General features: G+C 39.0%; 1 protein-coding gene across 1 annotated transcript in view; it reads right to left on the bottom strand.

Moving 5' to 3' along the window:
- The window catches only part of BMPR1B (bone morphogenetic protein receptor type 1B), a 109,923-nt gene extending 104,952 nt beyond the window's left edge, over nucleotides 1-4,971 (bottom strand). Inside the window, exon 1 of the mRNA XM_032762590.2 lies at nucleotides 4,633-4,971. Within this exon, the coding sequence (XP_032618481.1) occupies nucleotides 4,633-4,705 (73 nt within the window). The 5' untranslated portion in view covers nucleotides 4,706-4,971. The remainder of the gene's footprint in view (nucleotides 1-4,632) is intronic.
- Between the last annotated feature and the right edge of the window lie 15,543 nt (nucleotides 4,972-20,514).

Genomic DNA, 20,514 nt, shown 5'->3' with positions numbered 1-20,514 from the left:
GTGACAAAGTGACTCTTTAGCCCATAACATATCTTTATAACTTAGTCTGCTCTGCAGTTATTTCTTACCACAGCATTTTTCTTTCTATAATAATAATGAGCGGGGCTTTGTTGGAGTTATTGGGTGGCCTGCACTCTTCCTAAAAGACTAAGCTGTCTCGAGGAGAAGACTGGTCATCATTTTTCCTTTTACAGCACAACCCTTTACTTCCCTTCATACAGCTCAGTCAGCATTTTCTCTTCTTGGTGTCCAATTAGACCAGCTGTGCACTCATTTTACATTCTTGAATTTTCAACCACCAAATGCATTTTCTAAGCCTCTTTCTGAAAAGTGAAAAATTCTTGCCAAAGCAGACTCCTGAGGTTTAAACATCGTCTCAAATATTTCTATGAAAGATTTCTCTGAAAAATTTGAATTGTAAGTAGCACACAGTACAAATTCCAGAAAATAAGTTTGGCAATTTGAGTTGATGAGCCGCTTTGTCCTCCAGTTCAAGATGGCCTTTTGTCCCTCTATAGCAAACTAAGTAACTAACTAAGTAAGCAAGCAAGCAAGCCAGCCAGCCAGCCAGCCCAATGGGACAAAGTCTGCTATTAGATTCATGGCACAACTTCTTCTGAAATTAGCAAAAGTGGGCAAAATTTGGCCCCAAATCAGACTAGCTTCCTAAAATTGACAACTATTAGAGTACCGAATAATCTTCCAAGGGAAGCAGTGTGAAAGCACCGTCTCCTGAGATGTTTTGAATTAGATTGGACCAAACCTCGGGAAATACCTGACAGGGAAGAACTCTGCACCATCTAGATGCAGAATTGTTTTTGACTTAGGCTACGTGTATGCTGCAAATGGAGGTGTGGCTGCAGCTCACACAAGCATACTCTCATGCTAGTGTTATTTAGCTAGCGCAGCTAAAAATACCAGTGAAGAAATGGCAGCACAGGCTTCTGCATAGGCTCTGCAAGTCGAATCAGAACCCTGGGTACATACTCATGTTACCAGCCCATGCCAGGGTCCATGCAGCCAGGTCTTCACTAATATTGTTTGCCCACCAGGTAAATTAAAGCTAGTGATGCCTATGAGAGCTGCAATCACCCTTCCATCTGAAATGTAGAGCTACTTTTAGATTGTTCTGTGATTGTACAGTGCCTAGCACAGCAGGTCCCTGATGCAAGACCGGAGCTACTTCAATATAAAATAAAAGTATAATCTTTATTGTAGATGCCCTACTTCTATACACTTGTTTAAAGTATATTTCCCCATAAACTATCCTGAGGTTGTATTTTTCACAAACTTCAGTTGTCAACTAGCATGTCATCTTTTCAATTTATTAAAGATCTGGAGACAGATCCCAGCCCACAGACCAGACCCTTTTCATTGCTGCAGTAGTCTCTGCTTCCATATTTAAAGGCAGAGGGCAAATTTTCACTCCTGGGAGCATGAAGTTAAACTCTTAAATCCATATTTAGACACCTAAATAGAAATCAGCTGATTTTCAAAGAGGAAAAACAGCTCTCATTGACTATGTGGAATACATGGGTGCTCAAGCACAGTTGAAAATAAGATCACTTGTCCAGGTGATTACATTTCTATTAAGAAGTCTAACTTACAGGCACCCAGGTACGAATATTTTGGGCACAGACAGTACAATATTTAAATAATAAAAAGATGCCGCAATACAGTCTAAACCTTGGTTGCACAAGTGTACAAGCAATAAAAGAAGAGGAAGGCATTGCAACACACAAGAAGAACAGGTCCCAGGCCATCACAATATGCAAGAACGTGCCAGCACCTATGCTATATGAAGGAGACTGTGCACCAAGGTCTAACTGAGGCATGGCTTGCTGGACCATTAAATAGGTTAGTGGTTAGAAGTTGAGTAGGTGAGTGAACTTGCTGTAATGAGCATGAGCACTGACTGATAAAGATACCTGAGGGCATGCTGCTCTTGTTCAAAGGAAAGGTAACAGCCAATAGTCCTCCAAAAAACAACCTGGCCTGAGACAGCAAGATGCCCCAAGCTAAGCATGCTGCTGGTTACTAGTCACTACAAACATTGTGTAGGCATCACCAGTCGAGACAGGATTTGACTCTCATCTGGCAAGATGTGGAGACAATGTTCCAAATGTAACACATGAATTCCTAAATAGTTGTGTCTGTGATATCATATGAGGTGGTCTTCTGCCAACACATCGAATCATAGGACTGCAAGGAACCTCGAGAGTTCTACTAGTCCAGTCCCCTGCACTCATGGCAGGATTAAATATTATCTAGACCATCCACGACAAGTGTTTGTATAACCTGCCTTAAAAATCTCCAGTGATGGAGATTCCACAACGTCCATAGGCAATTTAATCCAGTGCTTAACCACCCTGACAGTTAGGAAGATATTTTCTAATGTCCAAGCTAAACCACCCTTGCTGAAATTTAAGTCCATTGTAATTATGCTGTCGATAAGATGAATAGTTCTAGATTTTTATTTTCTTTTTGATTCATTTTTATCCATTTGAAATGCTCTAATAAGACAAGCAAACTGGGACTCTTATAGCTGAAAAATGGTGTGCATATCTTTCACCAATCCACTGCAAGTTTCCTCTATTAATCTGTCGATGCCCCTACAGATGCCTGTATCTCAGAATATGCGTCTTCCTTGAGGGTCTACCAAACCATTAAGATTCTGTGCATCTTTTATAAAAAGGCCAAGGATTTGGCCCTGAAATACGGTCCATGTATCCAAAAACTATTAGAGGTTGCTTCAGCAAAGTTAAATGCTTTTTTTTTTTTTTGACAAAACTCCTATACTTTTTGGGTAACCCAAGAACCCTTTCTTTTCCCAAGAGTTCATCAGAGATAAAGAATAAGGGCAGTTTGCATTTGTATCCCCAACCTTTAAAAGTAATTGAGGAAAAATAAAATGTCAGAAACAAGCTCACTCAGGTTCCATATCGGGCTGAACAGTTTTAATGCAGTGCTTTTAACCAAGATACATAACTGGATATTGAAGCTTCGCCCTAACTTTGCAAGATTTACTCAATTACTACGCACAGTTTTAAGAAGTAAGATGGTTTCTATGCTTCATAAATAGCTTCCCCAATATAAACTGGAGTTGGGTCCAAATCACTAAGTTAAGAACCATATTTCAAGACAGTTGTCAATAGGGAAGGTGGGACCTTGAGCTGAACTTCACCATAGTTCAGGGTGTTGGGATCCAAAGTTTTATTTTGGCTCGGTGCACAGAGCAGACTCAGGAAGTTAATTTTCTCCTACCTATACTACCTTCCTACCACACATTAAATCTTTGAGAGCAAATTGATTATACAAAGGCACTACTGCTGTTTCTTCTGGCTATTAGATTTAACTGTATCATGTTCTATTAGGGAGTCAGAGTAAGATTCCCTAAAGCACTAAAAAAAAAAAAATCCCCCAAAACAAACCACATGTCCAGTACTGAAGGATTGTAGGTGAGTCACAGAAAGTTTAAATGTTTAATAAACAGAAATGACTAATATATGAGGAGAGAGAAAAACCTTCCTTGTTGTGAATATTTATTTTTCTTTTTAGATGTGATAGTTCACTTGCTAGCTAACTGCCACATGGTGAAAACAACCAACCAAAGGAAAAGGACCAAGACTATTTCATAAAATTATTTGCCATCTTTTCTGAAAGCATACTACTTCAAAAAAAGCCTTTGAAAGATGGCACAACATTTATAAGGAACAACAGTATGCGTATAAAGCAAATTACTTTAAGCACATTTATCTGCTATTAAAAAAACATTTTCTCAATTACTGCACTTGCTTTCATACAGTGGTACTGTAAACACATGAATTTCACGTAGCTTCCTTATCATACTCTCGAGAAGGTATAATGCTACTGTCTCTGCTGTCAGTCATTCACAATTCTTCCTTATTACAACCTCTGCTTATTGCGCTTTCTGACTGGTAAATACTGGTAAATACTATTATAATTAGCCATATTCTTCATTTTTGCCTTCTAAAAGTAAAGTATAAAATCTATCAGTCCATATTACTGAACAAGCAAAATATGTTTCCTAATCCTTGTTTACTGATAAATGCTTAAAATGAGTGAAGTTAAGGAACAGCCTCTTAACATTATGAAACGTTCAAAGATAAAACTATATAACTATAATTAATAATCTTTACCTATTTCAATTTAATGCATTTGTTACAAAAACCCTTTGTTTCTACCTGAGCAACACAGTTCTCAAATATTGCATCAAAACTCTAATAGAAAACATCACTTGGAGCTGATAGGTACTGCATCCCTAAACATGTTGGTTGATTCTACAAACTGTGTCTATTGAGAGCATCAATTGCATATTCAGGTCTAAATCAGATTAGAAAGTAATTTAGACAATTGCAGTCTCAATAAAAAAAACTTCTATTGTATCTCTCTGTAACTACACTTTGAAATTCTGTTTCCAATTCAGACATACTACTTACATATGCCATACAGGCAGTCAAAATACTGTACTTTCACAGACTGCACTGCAGTTTGGAAATTCTTAAGCTGCGATTCTCCATGCTAAACTTTTCCCTTCATAATAAAATTGAACACTTAGCTGTTATCTTTCAGCTCACCACTCTCTCATTGCCGAACACTTTTTCTTCTTACCCTTGGTATGCATGGAGAGTAGCATGATCAAGGAAATGTGAAGCTGCCAGTTTGATTCTTCCAGCCAACCCATTGCTGCAGGAGAGTAGTGATTATGGTTTGCCTGTGCTCTTCTGTTTCTTTTGCTTCTTATTTCACTGTGCTTCGCCTCTGTCAGATCCTCGGACAAGTCGCCAGCAAGCCTGAGAGGATAATGTGAAAGACAAGCCTGTTACAAACTGGTTCTGTCACCACATAGACCTCAACTGATCACCTCGTGGGGAGGACAACAAAAGGGCAGCAAGGATCCCAAGCTGGAGTGGATTCCTGAGACAGGAGCATGGATTGACTGCCCACACAGGGATTTGTGTAAACTTGGAAGCTGCAGCCGGAGTCTTTAACTCCCTCTTTACTTTACACTTACAAAAAACAAAGCCCTGAAAATTCATATGAAGTTTGCATTGCATTTTTCAACGAGATATAAGCAAACCCCTCTTGTCAACTACTTATAAACTGTTTGTTTTATAAACTGAGCACTGCCTTTGGCTTTTGTTTTTGAAGTCATACCAGCGTTTTCCTATGCACTTGCAATATTAAGGGAGAAATAAGGATTGCTCTGAAGCAATAACAGAAGACAGCTAAGAGAGATAAGAAATATAGAATATCTGTGTCTGGACACTGTGTCATTCAAAATGAAGTTTTATCACCCCACCCCCATGAACAGTGATTTATTGGAAAATTGCAATAAACAGATTTTTTTTAAAAGGTCAGTGGATTTCTCACGTAACTGGACTCCTTTAAATTTATATAAATCACATGAAACTACTGTAAGTATATTAATGAATTAGAAATGAATACAGATTTCATTAAATCTCTCAACTGTGTGCCATTGGTCACAGTTGCAATACACTTTTTTTTTGTATTCTGCTAGAGGCTACTCTATATGTCAGAGTTCTAATTTACTGCTTTCTCCATTTTTGTACAGATAAATATTTATTTCAGTTTGTTTGTTTATTTATTTATACACAACTGAAGTCCTGGAGACAGGTCCTTCACTAATAAATTGATATAGCTCCAACTGACAGATGACACCCACTAACGATCTGCTGCCTGCTTTTGGTAAATGGAAAGAGGAAGCAGATGTACAAACAATATTACGGTATCAATATTAAAAGTCTGCGATCTTCACTTCTGAATAAAATTCAATAAAAACACGATGGCCTGAAAAGAGAATGTAACAGGACCTCACTAATCCACATAGAACAAAATTAATTGATGGTCTCTCACCATCTCTGAGCAAAGATTTAATAGCTGAATACTCTAGTGAGGGCTCACATTGGTCATATATATTTACAAATACACTACAGTATTGTACAATTACTGTACATATTGATGTATTATCATTAATTAAAATACAGTATAATTGTCTAAATAAATGAGCAAAGTACATTTTATGATGTATTAGTCTTGCTTTTTTATAGTCTTTGTTCCCTTAAGACCTGATACTGCCCCACTGAAATCAAGAGATTTCCGATTGATCTCGAAGGGCTAGATCCTGTCACTCATACCTGAATAGTACCTTAACTCCAGAAGTCATCCCATTATAGCTCTTCAAATAAGGAACCATCTTTTGGTCATATTTTTGTACATCACCTCGCAAAATGGAACCTAGATCCGTGACTGGGGCCCCTAGGTACTACCACTATACAAATAAAAAATCAGCAACAACAGTGCAATAAATGCTACTCAGTGTGAGTAAGACTAATCTGGCCCACTGCTGCCAGAAAAGACCCTTGCTGGCCAAATGAAAAAATCGAGTAATAATGCTGTCTGCCTCCCAGACTTCAGCGTGAATTAGTGAGATTCTACTGCATTGTATTTACTTTTTCTTTCCTTATTTTTTTTAATTCTTTAGTGACTAACTACATTATATCAAATACACTAACAGGCCATTCCAGCCATTCCCATCATTTTCCTTCATATAGAATTAGAAAGTACAGAAATAAAGAAACATGTATGTTCCCAGCCTCATCACTGCCTGTTCTGAGATTTGCTGTACATTTTACACCATTTTTCATGGGAAAAACATGATCCTATCTCCTACTTTATTTTTTAATATGTGTATTTTGCTTCAAAGGCATCTTTAAAGTTTCTCTCCAGAGTTCACATATAAAGCACCAGTGAAGCTTGGAATAATGGTTCATCAACTACTGACTTTTAAGCTTGTTTCTTTTACAAACAAACAAACAAAAACAAACAAACAAACTCACTCACTCATGAACATACCATATCCTTCACCAAAAGTTACAGAAGAGTCCAGTCAAAACAGTGAGCGCCTGGATAAAACAGGAGATCCAAGTTCAAGATTTCAACTGGTACACTACCCCATAAAGGGAGTGACTTGAACTGTTCTGTATCAACCTCTTGGACTAGAAGTGTTGAGGAGCTGCAGAGGGGTGTTGAACATGGGTATTGGGGGACAGAGGGGAGGTTGGTTAATAGCACAGTCACTGTGATATAAGTTTTTGTGAGTGAAGAGGACGTCAAGAAGGGAGGGGGAAAATGGAGGATGGGAACCATGATACTACACTGTCATTAGCAATAAATGCTCCAAATGCAGCCATGTCAGTCTTAGAAGTATAGCTGTGAATTTGAAAGACAGCTATCACATGGGGACAAGCTAATATGAATACTTTAGAAATCCAAGGAGGACACATTTTGCCCCCAACCCCACTAACATCAAAAGGAGTTCGACATGCAGACTAAAGGAAGGATGTCCCTAAGATCAACGTTTAAGTCATGTTGGCATCCAGGTATAGATATCAACTCCCAGGGCTGCACTAGGAGAGGATTCTTGGACTCCCAAGCTATGGTTGAAGCAATCTTAGATGAAACAGCCAGGCTGAACCACAGATGGGGTTGCAGTGGCCAGCTGAGCACTACTGGAAACCTGTTGGGATGGGCTCGAGGTAGCTGGACCTCCTGACTGAGCAACAAGATCAAAGATGGAGAAATAAGGAAAATATAAAAGTTCAGAGAGGTGGAGGCTCTGATGAAAGGCCTGCCTGGGAGACCCCCCGCCAAATTCTGATGTCTCCAAGCACCATTAAGCACTAATCAACTCTTGGCAATCCCCTTTCGATATAATTAAAAATCATAGAGGTTTTAGTTTATCATCAGGGAAAGATGGATTCCTTTTGTGGCTAAAACACAGGGTGAGGAGCTAGTAGATCTCTCTATCTAAATTAGGCATTGCTAGAGTATCCATCATGTGAGTTATGTTCCTGACTCTGCTACTGACTTACCCCGTGGCCATAAATATCTAGGTAAGTGGCTCCAATCTGTGAAATATGAATAATATCATACAGTACAGAGGGAAGTTATGATAGTTGAGCTGTGGAACACAGATGGGGGGAGGTCTCTGCTGGATGTTTGCTCTTTCAGAATATTGGCTATTAGCAGTAGTTCAGGAGGCTGTTTGTTTAATTGTATATTTTTAATGAGTGTCAAGGATGCTCTTTTTGGTAGTAGAGTGCAAATCAAAATGAATACAGTAATAAATTACAATAATTACACGATTTATAGACAGACTCTAGGGTTTATGGATCTTCCATTCAGTACCAGAGATTTAACTGGCATTACACACTTATCCATTGTACAACATACAAGCAAGAAAAAGCCCAGCAAAATGCTGTGTGGGTGGGGTCATTATATATCCAAGAATGGAAAGAAACTTTTTAAGAATCACAAATGTGGAAAAAATCTCAATTATTTCCACAGCTTGGAGAATGACATCATTGTTTTCATAGTTGTTAATGTTATCAATGGTATAACTCTAGATTTTATTTCTTTACTGTTAATTCTCCTATTATGTATACATTTTCTTATTTTTAAAAAGCTCTTTACCCATAAAGTAAAATTCCTTTGTAAGTGAAACCACCAACCAAATGTGTCACAGTTGCAACATTTCGTTGAAAGAGACAGGAATACAGTTTTTCCCCTTCCCAGCTTAAGAAAACAACCAAGAAACTAAACCAGAGTAACCAAGCAACATCCACATAACTAGACAGACATCAATCCCTACACTAAACTTGGGTTCTTGTTGTTTTGTTTCTTTTAGACAAAGACTGACAGTGAATTTTTGAAAATAATTTTATTTCATTATTTATATTGAGGTACCCCCTAGAAACTCCAGTCATGGACCAGGATCCCGTTGTACTAGGCTCTGTCCAAACACAGAACAAGAAGATGATCCAAGCTCTAAAATAGCTTACAACCTAAGTAATGGGCCCCCCTAACTGCTATGTTTAAAATTCTACAAGAACAGCATAAACAGACTTGAAAAATACTTTAAGACGTCAACTATTTACAGTGTATTAGCAGTGGAGCTCAGAGGCCTTGGTGATAGGTGTGGTGTAGGTATCTAGCCAATTAACTACACAGGTGTTAGCAGTGGACAGAATTTTCATCATAATTTGAAGGAAAAAAAAAAAAAGGGTAACTGAGCAGAATTTGTTTTGCCAGATGGTGTGTTTAACTCCTGAGCAATGTTAACATTTTTATTTTATTTTATTTTTTAAAATTCAAATAACAAAAGTTGTGAAGCATTAAACAATTTCTGAAGGGATTTGGAGAGTTTAAAAAAAATCCCACAATAGAAGTGAGTTTGACGTTTCCCCAAGTTTCTTTTCTTCCCACTCCATTCCCAACTTGCAGCATTCCACATCATTAGACATCAGCATCTCAAAGAAGAGAAGCTCATTTCAGCCACTCAGTGAAAAGACTATCACTTTGTTACAAATAAACAATTCCCATCCCCCTACTTATTTGAATGAGCGGTATAGTATTCTGAGCACGTATTCCTTTGGCTTTCAGAGCTCTGCCAAGGTTCCCCTTCCTTCCCCCACCCCCGCCCCCCTGTACAGAAAGAGGTAAAAGGGGAGAAGGGAGAAAATCCCATAACTTGTCCAAAGCATGCAGAGGACGATTTGTGTCTCACTTACAGAGTATGACTGTCACTGATGATCTGCTTTCAGGCCTAGATTACATGTGATAAGGGCTGACCTTATTTGAGTATTCACACATTATGCACTCATGGAGAGCAAGCTGGACACAAAAGTCCCTCACATGTTCTGGGCATCAATCAAGCTCACAGCATGGAAGCTGCCAAACTTTTCTTCCATTTAACTCAGGAGAGGAAAGGCTAGTTCAAGACAGACTTAATAAAGTTTAAAGCTGTGCCACAGTATATTTGGGGTCCATTGTCTTCTAAAAGTGAGCTTTTCGACAAACTCTCAGCAGTTACCACTGACAACAACTTGTCTTTAACAATTTTTTTTTGCGGGGGAGGGGAGAGAGAAGACGGGGACAAACGCAGAGCCAGATTCTTAAAAAACTAAAAAAACTCTTATTTCCAGCTGTTTACAAACAACTAAATTATTGCTTAATCCATGAATATATTTTTCAGTACCTAGGATTTTCATCCCATATTTTTAACCTTTTCCTGAAAACTAGTGCTTCAGGGAAAGACTGTACCATGATCATAGCCAATTTTAACACTAAAACCTTTTATTGCAGGAAGATTGACACCTAACTCAACACATTTTCTGTTTGCACCAGGACTACAAAAATGTTTTATCAACCTCATTTTGAGTACTCACATTCAGCTTAAAATCAACGATACACAAACAGTAGGAAATAGGGTGCACATGGCAGAAGGAAATGTGTGTGTATTTATAGAATTCACACATCAGCAGGGCTCAAAGTGAGTCTAAATAGGCCAGAAAGCCATTCCAGTACTTCTATCATGGCCACAATCAGTTCTACAGAATTTAAGCTTTCACTTAAAAAAAAACAACTAAGCCTCTTGGCCCCTATGCATGGTTCATTTCCAGAGTTTACAGGCAACCTGAAATAATAGCTTAATGAGAATATGTGAACTGCTCTGCTCATCACATATTGTTAACTCTGGAGTCTAATTATGATAATGGATCAATATTGTTTTCTCTTCCTTTGCAAATCATTTTAACAATAACCTACACCTAATGGGCTTTTCTGGCATGGCTGGAAATAATGTAAATTAGAAATGAAGAAACTTATCCCCTAGAATTACTGCTGGATTGTTCCATACAATATATTTTCCCATGCTTTCTCCAGTCTATTTTAGATGTCCTGCATTATGCAGCCTCCACTACTTCCCTTGGGAGACATGTCCACAGTCTGACAGATCTCATTATGAGGTAGTTTTCTGCCTTTTCCTGGTGAATCTTTTCTTAATTAAATCCCATTACCTCCCAGTTATACAAAGTAAGAATGGTATGAGGAGGGGACCATGGAGGGTGGGGGGAGAGGAAGCCACCAAAAGAAGTCAACAGACCACTATGGTACACACTTCAAGAAGTGCACAGAGGGAAGTAGCTATCAGGTACAAGGATACACAGTAGCCTCCAAAGAAGACAAAGAATGAAAAAAAGAGGACAGCCTCCAACTAGAGGAGGAGCAGGAAGGTAAATGAGGAGCAAATAGATATCAAGATAGAGTTCCAACAGACTACTACTTCAAGGGACCAACACAGCCACAACTACACTGCAAATATATATTTTATATAAGATATAGGATAATAAAGTCATAAATATAAATGTTATAGCATCTAAGGGCTTTAGTGCTGTACATGGCATGACGCAGTTGAGTTACCAGAACTAATCATTCACATTAAGATAACATCATAGTTTTACTTACACACACACACACACACTCTCTCTCTCTCTCTCTGTTTTGACCCCAAACTTGTAAGAATGGGACACTTTTTGTTCAGAAATCTTCACTTATGAGCAATACAGAGAACTTCCTATCACACTCATGAGTACAATTTTGTAAGTAGGTATAATTTACTCAATTGTAGCAAGGCATGAAACAAAAGAAGGTTCAATTATAGGTCTGACATGGAGTTGTACATAGTCCTGTACTCTGTAAACTTGCAGTTAAACCATTTTCAGCATTAATTTAACTGCTGACATCCACTGTCAGCAACAGATACAGGTTTAAAGCAGGAGATGGTAGGGTAGCAATGCTAATAAAAGATTAAGAATTCAGTCCAAGTGTTCTGCCTTGATTAAAGTATTCTTTTGAAAGCATTAGCTGCATGACATTTGGATCATGAGAATCTAAGAAAGATTAGGTCTAGAAAGGGTACATCTACACTGGACTAAAAGACCTGAGACATGGCTGCAGCTGGCCTGAGTCAACTGACTCAGGCTTGGGCTGCAAGGCTAAAAACTGCTGTGGAGACCATTGGGCTCAGGGACCCTCCCCCTTCAGAAAGTCCCAGATCTCAGTCTCTAGCCCAAGCCTGAATGTCTACACTGCAATTTTAAAGCCCCACAGTCTGAGCCCTGTGAGCCTGAGTCAGCTGACCTGGGCTAGAGGCAGGTGTTTAATTGCCCTGAAGCCCAAGGTTTCTGTTTCTTTTCCTCCCTGGTGCGGAACTAATTTATCAAAGATCATTTGAAATTTCGGTTTGCAGTTGTTATATTTGTAATGACAGTACCACCCTCGTCTACCCAGCATTACAAATTCATTTGTCAGCTTCCAAGACATGACTGTTTTATAGAATGAAAACAAATTTTTTAGACAAGGCTGAACCACAATCTAAACTTGCAAGGGAAGAATTTATCTTCATCTTTGTAAAGCTAAAGCTCTTCACTAGGCTCATTGTATTTCAACAAGAAACCAACATCATAAAAAAAGTGCCTGTTCAGAAAAGTTGAAGGAGCTCAGAAATGTGTATTCCCAGCATTTTGTACTAGTTCCCAAAACCATCTAGTACATGCATAGTCACTGAGGCCTGGAACCTGCAATGGGATTCGCCTGCACAGAGCTCAGGGTGGGATTTGGACCTATGTTCATAATTGTTCTGACCAGAATTTAGAAAAAAATTATTAAATTTCCATATGAACTTTGACTCATGAAAGTTGCCAAACTGACTGAGCTATGCCAATGTGCTTCCACACACATCATAAGGAGTCGTTATTTACGGGTAAATGGTTATTTCAGTCATCTTCCTCATTCGCTTCTTGGCTGAGAGTGGCTGAAATAGATTAAAGCAGGAGGGATCACTCTCATGCTCCAGCCAAGGAGAAGGAAGAGCTATTGTGGAGTGTTGCTTGCTCAAGACAAGGAGAGGAGGAGTATACCCAGCTCTAGTTGTTCTTCCCCACCTACTGCGTAGTTTAACCGCTGCTGTTCAGATTGCCAATAAGAGTACAAGTTGTGGTGATTTTTCCAATGAGATACACTGGAATCTGAGCTGAGACCAAGAAAAGCCAAACTTCAGTCGTTTCCACCCTGATTTGGTCACCAGTTCAAATCCACCTCGGGTTGGTAGCCAATGTGGTTCCTGTTTCTTGACTGGATGAACACAGCCAATATGGTCATAAGGATGTAGCCAAAGACTTTCTGACTCATATTCTCAGAGGATATTACTGCATTTTGGGTGCTATCTCTGAACTAACTGGAAAAAACGGTGAATGGCAGAAGCAAGGAGTTTCTCTATTTCTCCGCAATGCAGCATCCCATGTTAACTTCTGAAAAATCACTTAATGTGCTTTACCTTGCACCTCATTTCCCTGTCTGTAAAATGGGGCTAATGCCTTCCGACCTCACGGGGATCTTTTGGGGGCAAAAATCCAATAAGAACTGTGAGGAACTCAGATACTACAATTATAAGGGCCATATAAGTATTTAGACAGATTGGAATTCAGGAACAGACAGACATACTGGATCAAAGCAACTGCACGTGGCTCCAACAAAAGATATTTCCTTTTATTAATCTTAAATGTGTTCCTTTTTCATTTCAGTCGGCTGTCTCTTGTTCCTGTACACCATGAAATGTTAAACAGGAGAATCCAGTTTACCTTCTTTCTATATGTATAAAATTGTTGTTTACCTTATCATGTCTCTTCTTATTCATTTAATCTCTAAACAGTCACAGTATTTTAAATCCTCCATCACAGAAAATTTCTCCATATCTCATTTTAGTCACATATCTCTTCTTTGTATTTCTTTTCTGGAATAGAGTGACCAGAAATGAACACAGTGTTCCAAGAGAGGGTGACCATTGATCTATGCAGTGGCATTTAGATATTTGCAATATCTATCTCGTAGTTTATACAGACTAACATTTTGTTTGTCTTTTGACTATGCTGCACATAGAACTTTCCATGATGACACCAAAGTATTTTCTTAATATGTTTACATTTAATTTAAAACTTAGGAACATGAATGAGTATTTAATATTATTCTTCCAACCTGGTATTTGTCAAGGAAGAGTTTCATTTGCCTGCTCACTCAACTTTGCTAAGTCTCTCTGAAGTTCGGTATCTAAAGTTCTAAAATCACGTTAATAACTTTGGTCATCTGCAGATTTTTCCACCTCTCTTTTTACCCCATTTTCCAGACCGTTAATAAATATATCGGACACCACCAGTTCCAAAAGTTGCTTATGACCCCCCTTCCTGAATAAATATCCACAATTTGTAATGGGCAGTATTCCTTCCCTCTCCTGAACATACCAAAGAGGAAGGTAGTATCTCTACCAGAACTTAGACTTTTTTGAGGATCTCCCTCCCCACCCCGGTAAGATATATAGTTTAGTCATGCTCAAGATGGTTTTCTGCATACATGTATGTATGGTTGGCATATATTAATGCTGAGGTTTGCACCCTAATCACCTGCATTGTTAGCTGTATAACATCTGACTGGACATGAGCAAGAAGGACTGAGACTTATGCTGAGGAGCTATAATTCTTAGTTGTTCAGAGGCAGCTCATGCTGAGCGAAAGCAGCCCTAAAATGTGAGAACTTGGACACCACTTGCTTTCGTGCAGCAAGAAGATTTTGGCAGCTGCTCTCTACACCTCCCTCCCTCTTGCATTCTCACCACCTGGGTGCCTCAATTTAGCCCTCTGTCCTGGCCAGAAGAGAAGGTAGAAGCTCTAGGGCACAGAACTCAGTATAGTTCTCTGCCACATTTGGAGGTGTAACCAGAATGCACATGTCTCTGGGAACTTTCAACCCTGCCTGACTCTGTGCACACGGTACTCTAACCTACTGACAGAGATGGCTGCTGTACAACTTTGGCTTGCGAGATCCATCTAAACGTTGACATCTGAAATATTGTGCCAATCCCGTAAAAGTTTTGGTGCCCTTGAAACTTTTGGAGAAATGGCATTTGGTGGGTGTGAACAATATGTAGAGATAAACTAGCGCAAGGTTTTGGAAAATAATTTCACCACTTGTAGCAAGTCCTATTATTTGGCAGGAGGGAGGGGGAAAATTTACAATATTTGATATAGCATGTTCCCATATTTAACGAGATCCTTTCATCCCAATTTACATTTCAGTGTTCGATTTATTATTCCATGTAATACAGCAAGCTGAGAATATCCAGTTAGTCGTATATGACACCTTTACTCACAATACACTTATAATTAAATTTAAGTACCTGTATATTTACAATGCTAGGAAAGCTTTATTTTAAAGTACCTGAATAAGAGCTCTGTGAAGCTTGAAAGCTGTTGGTCCAAAAAAGATATTATCTCACCCATCTTGTGTCTATCACTAAAGTAGTCCTGGAACATAATTTCCTTACATACCTCTGTTGCTTTCTGGTTAACATTTTCCCACTTCAAATAATTTTTCCAAGTGTGCACAATAGTTCAGTTACTCCATTTGCAACCAAAATTACTTTATGGTCTGAGTTATGCAAAAAATTAGACTAGAGGACCTAAATAAATATTTCTGCTATGTTTTCATATATTATTCACATATTTAGACAACTTTTCCTCCTCTATTAAAAACACTTTTGTATTATAATTGGTGATGGGACAAAATCAAAACTTCAAATCAAATCTGAATCTGATCTGGACCGTAACACCAACTTGTTGGCCCACCTCTAATTAATACATTCAACTTCAAAGCAAACAAACCTACGTACTATCTGCTGGTCTAGGGGATGTAGAAATAAGAACCTCAGTTGCACATAGACAGAGAAAGTAATAGCTCAAATATCAGATAAAAATTATTTGACTTCTATTGCATGACAATATTCACTACATTTGGTGTAGTTCTGGTAGATTAAAATTAATTTTAACAAAAAAATTTGACTGTCTCTTTAAAAAAATAGACAGTTTCTTTATTTCCTCAAATTCCTTCACCTGTCCCCAGTTACACACACAGCTGCTTGGGGGTTTTGAGACTTTTTGTGAAGTAAAAGTTCATGATAATCTCATTAAATCCTTTCTAACACTTTCCAGTTCATACAGGATTTCCTCAGCCTGGGCAACTGCAGCATGGATTGGTTGTTTAAACAATCTCACTGCAAAAGAAAGTAAAATAAAACCGGACTTGCAGAACAAACCATGGCAATGACTGACACAGTGCAGAGAAAACAGAGTTCAGTTGAACGTGTGAAACTAAAACAAACACTGAGATGCAGAAACTCTCTTCAGTGGCCCAGCTATAATACACCATTACAAACTTAATCCCTGATATCGCCTGTGTGTGAAACAAACCAAGCCATAACTGTAGATTCCTTTATCTGTGAATAGTTTTGTTTTAAAAGAGAAAAAACGTGACTTGTTAATTTATGAAGGACCCATCTCAAAGTAGCAATGGGGGACATTGTACAGGAAAAAAACCTACAACTGTACTCTTTGCTCACAGAAACAGGCCATATATATTACACTGGGTAAGACAGAAACATGTTTTGAAAAGAAAGAGATGGTGAAACCAGAGAGGTTACAATGGTCAGAGACATGACCTGAATAGATATGCCCTGCATCAACCTTGAAGACAGTCTCAAAGGAATTCCTGCAGATATTTTCAAGGAGCAAAGTCCACAGACAGGATCGCTGGGCCCTGAAAGGCCTTTTCTGTCACATAATCGAAATGAGACAGGGAGAACAAGAAAGGCCAGGACGCTGTCAATTGCACCAAAGGGACAGTTTGTCCCACAGACAATTTTCAGAATCCATTAGAAAATATTTTAGAGGTACTACTACTGCCATTGAACACATTGACCATCCCACTGTAGCACAGTCTCATCCATCTAACAGGTTTATGAATGGGGCATGCTTGATTTAGATGTACTTTCATGTTAAACACACATTTCCTTCTTTAACTGCCACGAAATATTATTTTCTGCTTGTCTATCTAGACTTTTCCAAAAGAACTATGCAAATTGTATAATTTCAAGTTAAAATATATAAAGATGAGGGAGGGTTCGAGCACTCAGGGACCTGGTCACAGGATACAAAACTTCTGAATGGCTCAAATCCAGCACAAGTCAGTACTGAGCAACAGTTATTTCTCTCTAATAGCATTTTAACAGCTATACAAAATCAGCGGGTGGTCTCAGTCTAGTTTTCAGTGGACACTTTCCACATCAACAGTAACTGGCACCATAGCTGGCCGCCTCAGTAAAGACAACAGGATTGATAGCACATGTCACAGGACTGGATCACAATGATAAAGCCATGTGCAGGAGCTTTTCTGAGGCGTTCTGTTCATAAATGCAGGAGGTTAATGTTTAGGGATGTTGATCCAGTACCTTTCATCAGCTCTGTATGCAGTTTCTAAAAGTTACAAAGTTTGCCTTCTGGAGGAGTATTCAGTTAGAAAACAAATCCATGGAAGCTGTACAAAATTGAGACTGCCAACTAACTTCCTCTTCCCTTATCTGATGAGGTGAGCAAGTCATCCTTTTAGCCCTACCTGCAAAGAAACACACATCTATGGCTTAATCTGTTTATTCACCATTCAAAAGAATCTTGCTGACTGAAACGTCACAGATACTATGTGGCAAAGAAGAGCCCTTTCCTTGCCTCCTACATAGTTACGATACCTAATGTAAGACAGACTTGGAACCAAACCTCAGTCACTGAAATTCTGAAAATCTTCCTTCCCACTTCCTCTATCACAGGCCACCAGTATACCACAGTGATTTACAAGGATGAGGCTGGAAAACAGGTTACTAGATTGAGTGTCAAAGCTAAAAACATTATAATGTCCTTATGAGGCTGCTGATACAAATGGTCTGTTGGCTAAACATTCTTCTCCAGCATCAGCTCAGACAAAACTAGTTGTACAAATCTCTAAGCATGGTGCAATAAAAATGTGTCTTCATCCAATGGGACAGGTGCATTCTGCCCTCGAACAGAAGTAAACGGCAGTGAGTCCATGATATGGACCTCCAAACTCACCCCAACCTAAATACCTACCTATCCATCAAGAGCAGCCCCACCCATTTATCTCATAAAATCACATTGCCTAGAAACATTCTATTCATTGATATGCTGGAGGAGGCCCCTAGGAGCTCCTTGCTAAAATTCCATCACTGAATACACAGAATGGTGGAATTATTTCCCTACCAGTAAATTCAACCCATCTCAGCTATTGCAAAATCTTCCAAGATAGACAGGGTGTATTCTTGTGCTGCAAAAGGCATACTTCTGAAGAATAACATATATAAATCCTGCTTGGCTTGGATGATTCATCAACATATCTTTATGGCTAGATCTTCAGATGATGTAAACCAAAGTAGCTCCATGGACTGTCTATGGGCCTTTCATCTCCATTGAATTGTGATAGTTGTCATACTGTTACCACCCCTCCAATGAGACTAGAAACTCACAATTCTAAAACAGCTAAACCACTAGGACAACAACAACATTACTTTTGTTCTTTTTGTCCCTTTGGTAATAAGGGACCTGATTCTACAAGAATCAAAGTACTGCATGTTCTCAACTCTTACTGGCTTTAGTTTAAGGTAATGACTACCTCATGAGAGTAGATCCAACGTTTCTGTTTTCCACTTTAGTTTTGACTAGTGTGAGTGAGATAATGTATGTGTGTGAGAATGTATGTGTCTAAATGTGCCAACCCAGTACCTTGGATGAAAGAACAATGAAAAAAAATACACTAATCTAAGCATTTGCAAATATTTAGATGTAAAACAAGGAGTAAACATAAGATACGAGAAGACACCAGATTACTTTAAACATGCAGCTGGAGAGTGTCACTGTGACATAAGATTATTAGATTAAAATTAAACCTGCAATTATATAATATCAAATAAATAGCACTGCAAATAAAAGGAAACATGTTTCCATAAGAATATGAGTGGTATCCAAGTAACAATTCCACAATAATATATTTTCAATTACAGAATTACAACAGACCATTCTTATTTTTCTCTCTAAGGCTATGTGAAATTAATTATTGTACAGGCAGCTGAATATTATTAACTTAAAGATTCTGTTCTTTGTCTTCATAGTAATTAGGAAACACTGGGAAGATCAAACCCTGATTGTATTACAAAAGTATCTACAAACCAAATTTCAAAAATTGAGTTTGTCTTGTTGCCCTTTTATTTGGCTGTGTAACCTGAAGTTTGTTTCATGATACAGCAATATTGTTAACTACAATTGCCAGACTGGCCCAGGTGCAGTAGAGAGTATTAACAGCAGACATGTAAAAATTGTTCCTCATTATCCTGTTCCATAATCATAACAGGCTACTTTGTTATAAAAATGATAAAATTAACAAGATTTAAAAGGTAAGCGAAGATATATCAAGCTTGGGTGCCTCCATTAGGCACCTATATCCATATTTTTGGCGCCCGAGTAAGAGGTTAGAGGTGAGATTCTATGCTGCACCTCTAAGCCACACAGCCCACAATTCACAGTCCCAAGGGAGGGAGGGGGCCTATGTTGGCTTTAAGTCACTTTGCCTCCTGCCAACTGCAGTCCCTGGTATAACAGACAGTCCTAAACTAAGTTCCCTCTGAGCTACACAGCAGGCTATCAAGGGCTGCATCTCTCCCCCAGCCCCACTGCTGGAATGCTGCTGAGGCAAGAGAGGGCTGGGGGGAGTCCTCACTCCTCGCCGTAGCCCCGGGGCAGCCTGCACTCCAAACCCCTCATCCCCAGCCCCACCCCAGAGCCCCCCCAGCCGGAGCCCTCACCTCTTATATCCGAACCCTCTGCCCTAGCCCTGAGCCCCCTCCTGCACCCCAAACCCTTCATCCCTGACCTCACACCCCCAGCCAGAGCCCGCACTCCAACCCTCTGCCCAAGCCCTGCCACATCACCTCCATATTGGTGCACAGACCAAAATTCATTCCGCTCATGGATGCAAAAATTAGAGGAAATATTAGTTCTAAGGTTTGTCTAAATTGTGCCTGTCTGTCCCCAGCTGCCCATGGGCAGCAGCACTTCAGCACTATACGCTGTGGCCCTGCTCTTTTTGCATCCTTCCCACATCAGCCCACCCTCAGGAAGCGCTGTGTTCTACCATTCCTCTGATGGTAGAATCTTCCTCCCAGATTCTAGGGCTTCAAGAACTTCTTTAAGCCACTCTAGCGTTTTTACTCAGGGTTTTCAAAGATTGCATCAAACATGCTGAGCAATCATTATTTCTACAAACTTCAAAATTCAACACAAACAGGTGCTGAATTCCTCTGAAAATTAGGCCCTTTTTATGCAGGTGCTTAAATATGAATTTAGGTGCTTGAGTTAGGTACAAAAGTGGGAAAATTTGGGCTCCCTGGTTTTTATAAAATTCTACAGAAGACCTACACCTACAGTCAGCAGTGACAATGCATGAAAACACAAAGAAATTAGAAAATGGGTTCTCTTATTTGCTAAATTTCCATCGCTATAACATGTTTATGTAACATTTGATCAGTCCAAAGATGAACATTTAATATGAAACATGCCTTGATATGTAGACCTGCCCTGAAAGAGAGCCAGCAGCATTATATTGGTGAATTCCTCATGAATGCTCATGAATTGCTTAACCCTAAGGTAAAAAAAAAATCCTCGATTTGAGATAAACATTTTCATA

Source organism: Chelonoidis abingdonii, chromosome 5, assembly GCF_003597395.2.
Source record: "Chelonoidis abingdonii isolate Lonesome George chromosome 5, CheloAbing_2.0, whole genome shotgun sequence".
Classification (NCBI taxonomy): domain Eukaryota; kingdom Metazoa; phylum Chordata; order Testudines; family Testudinidae; genus Chelonoidis; species Chelonoidis abingdonii.
Note: the sequence above shows the minus strand (reverse complement) of the source record. Positions and strands in the feature narration are given on the sequence as shown.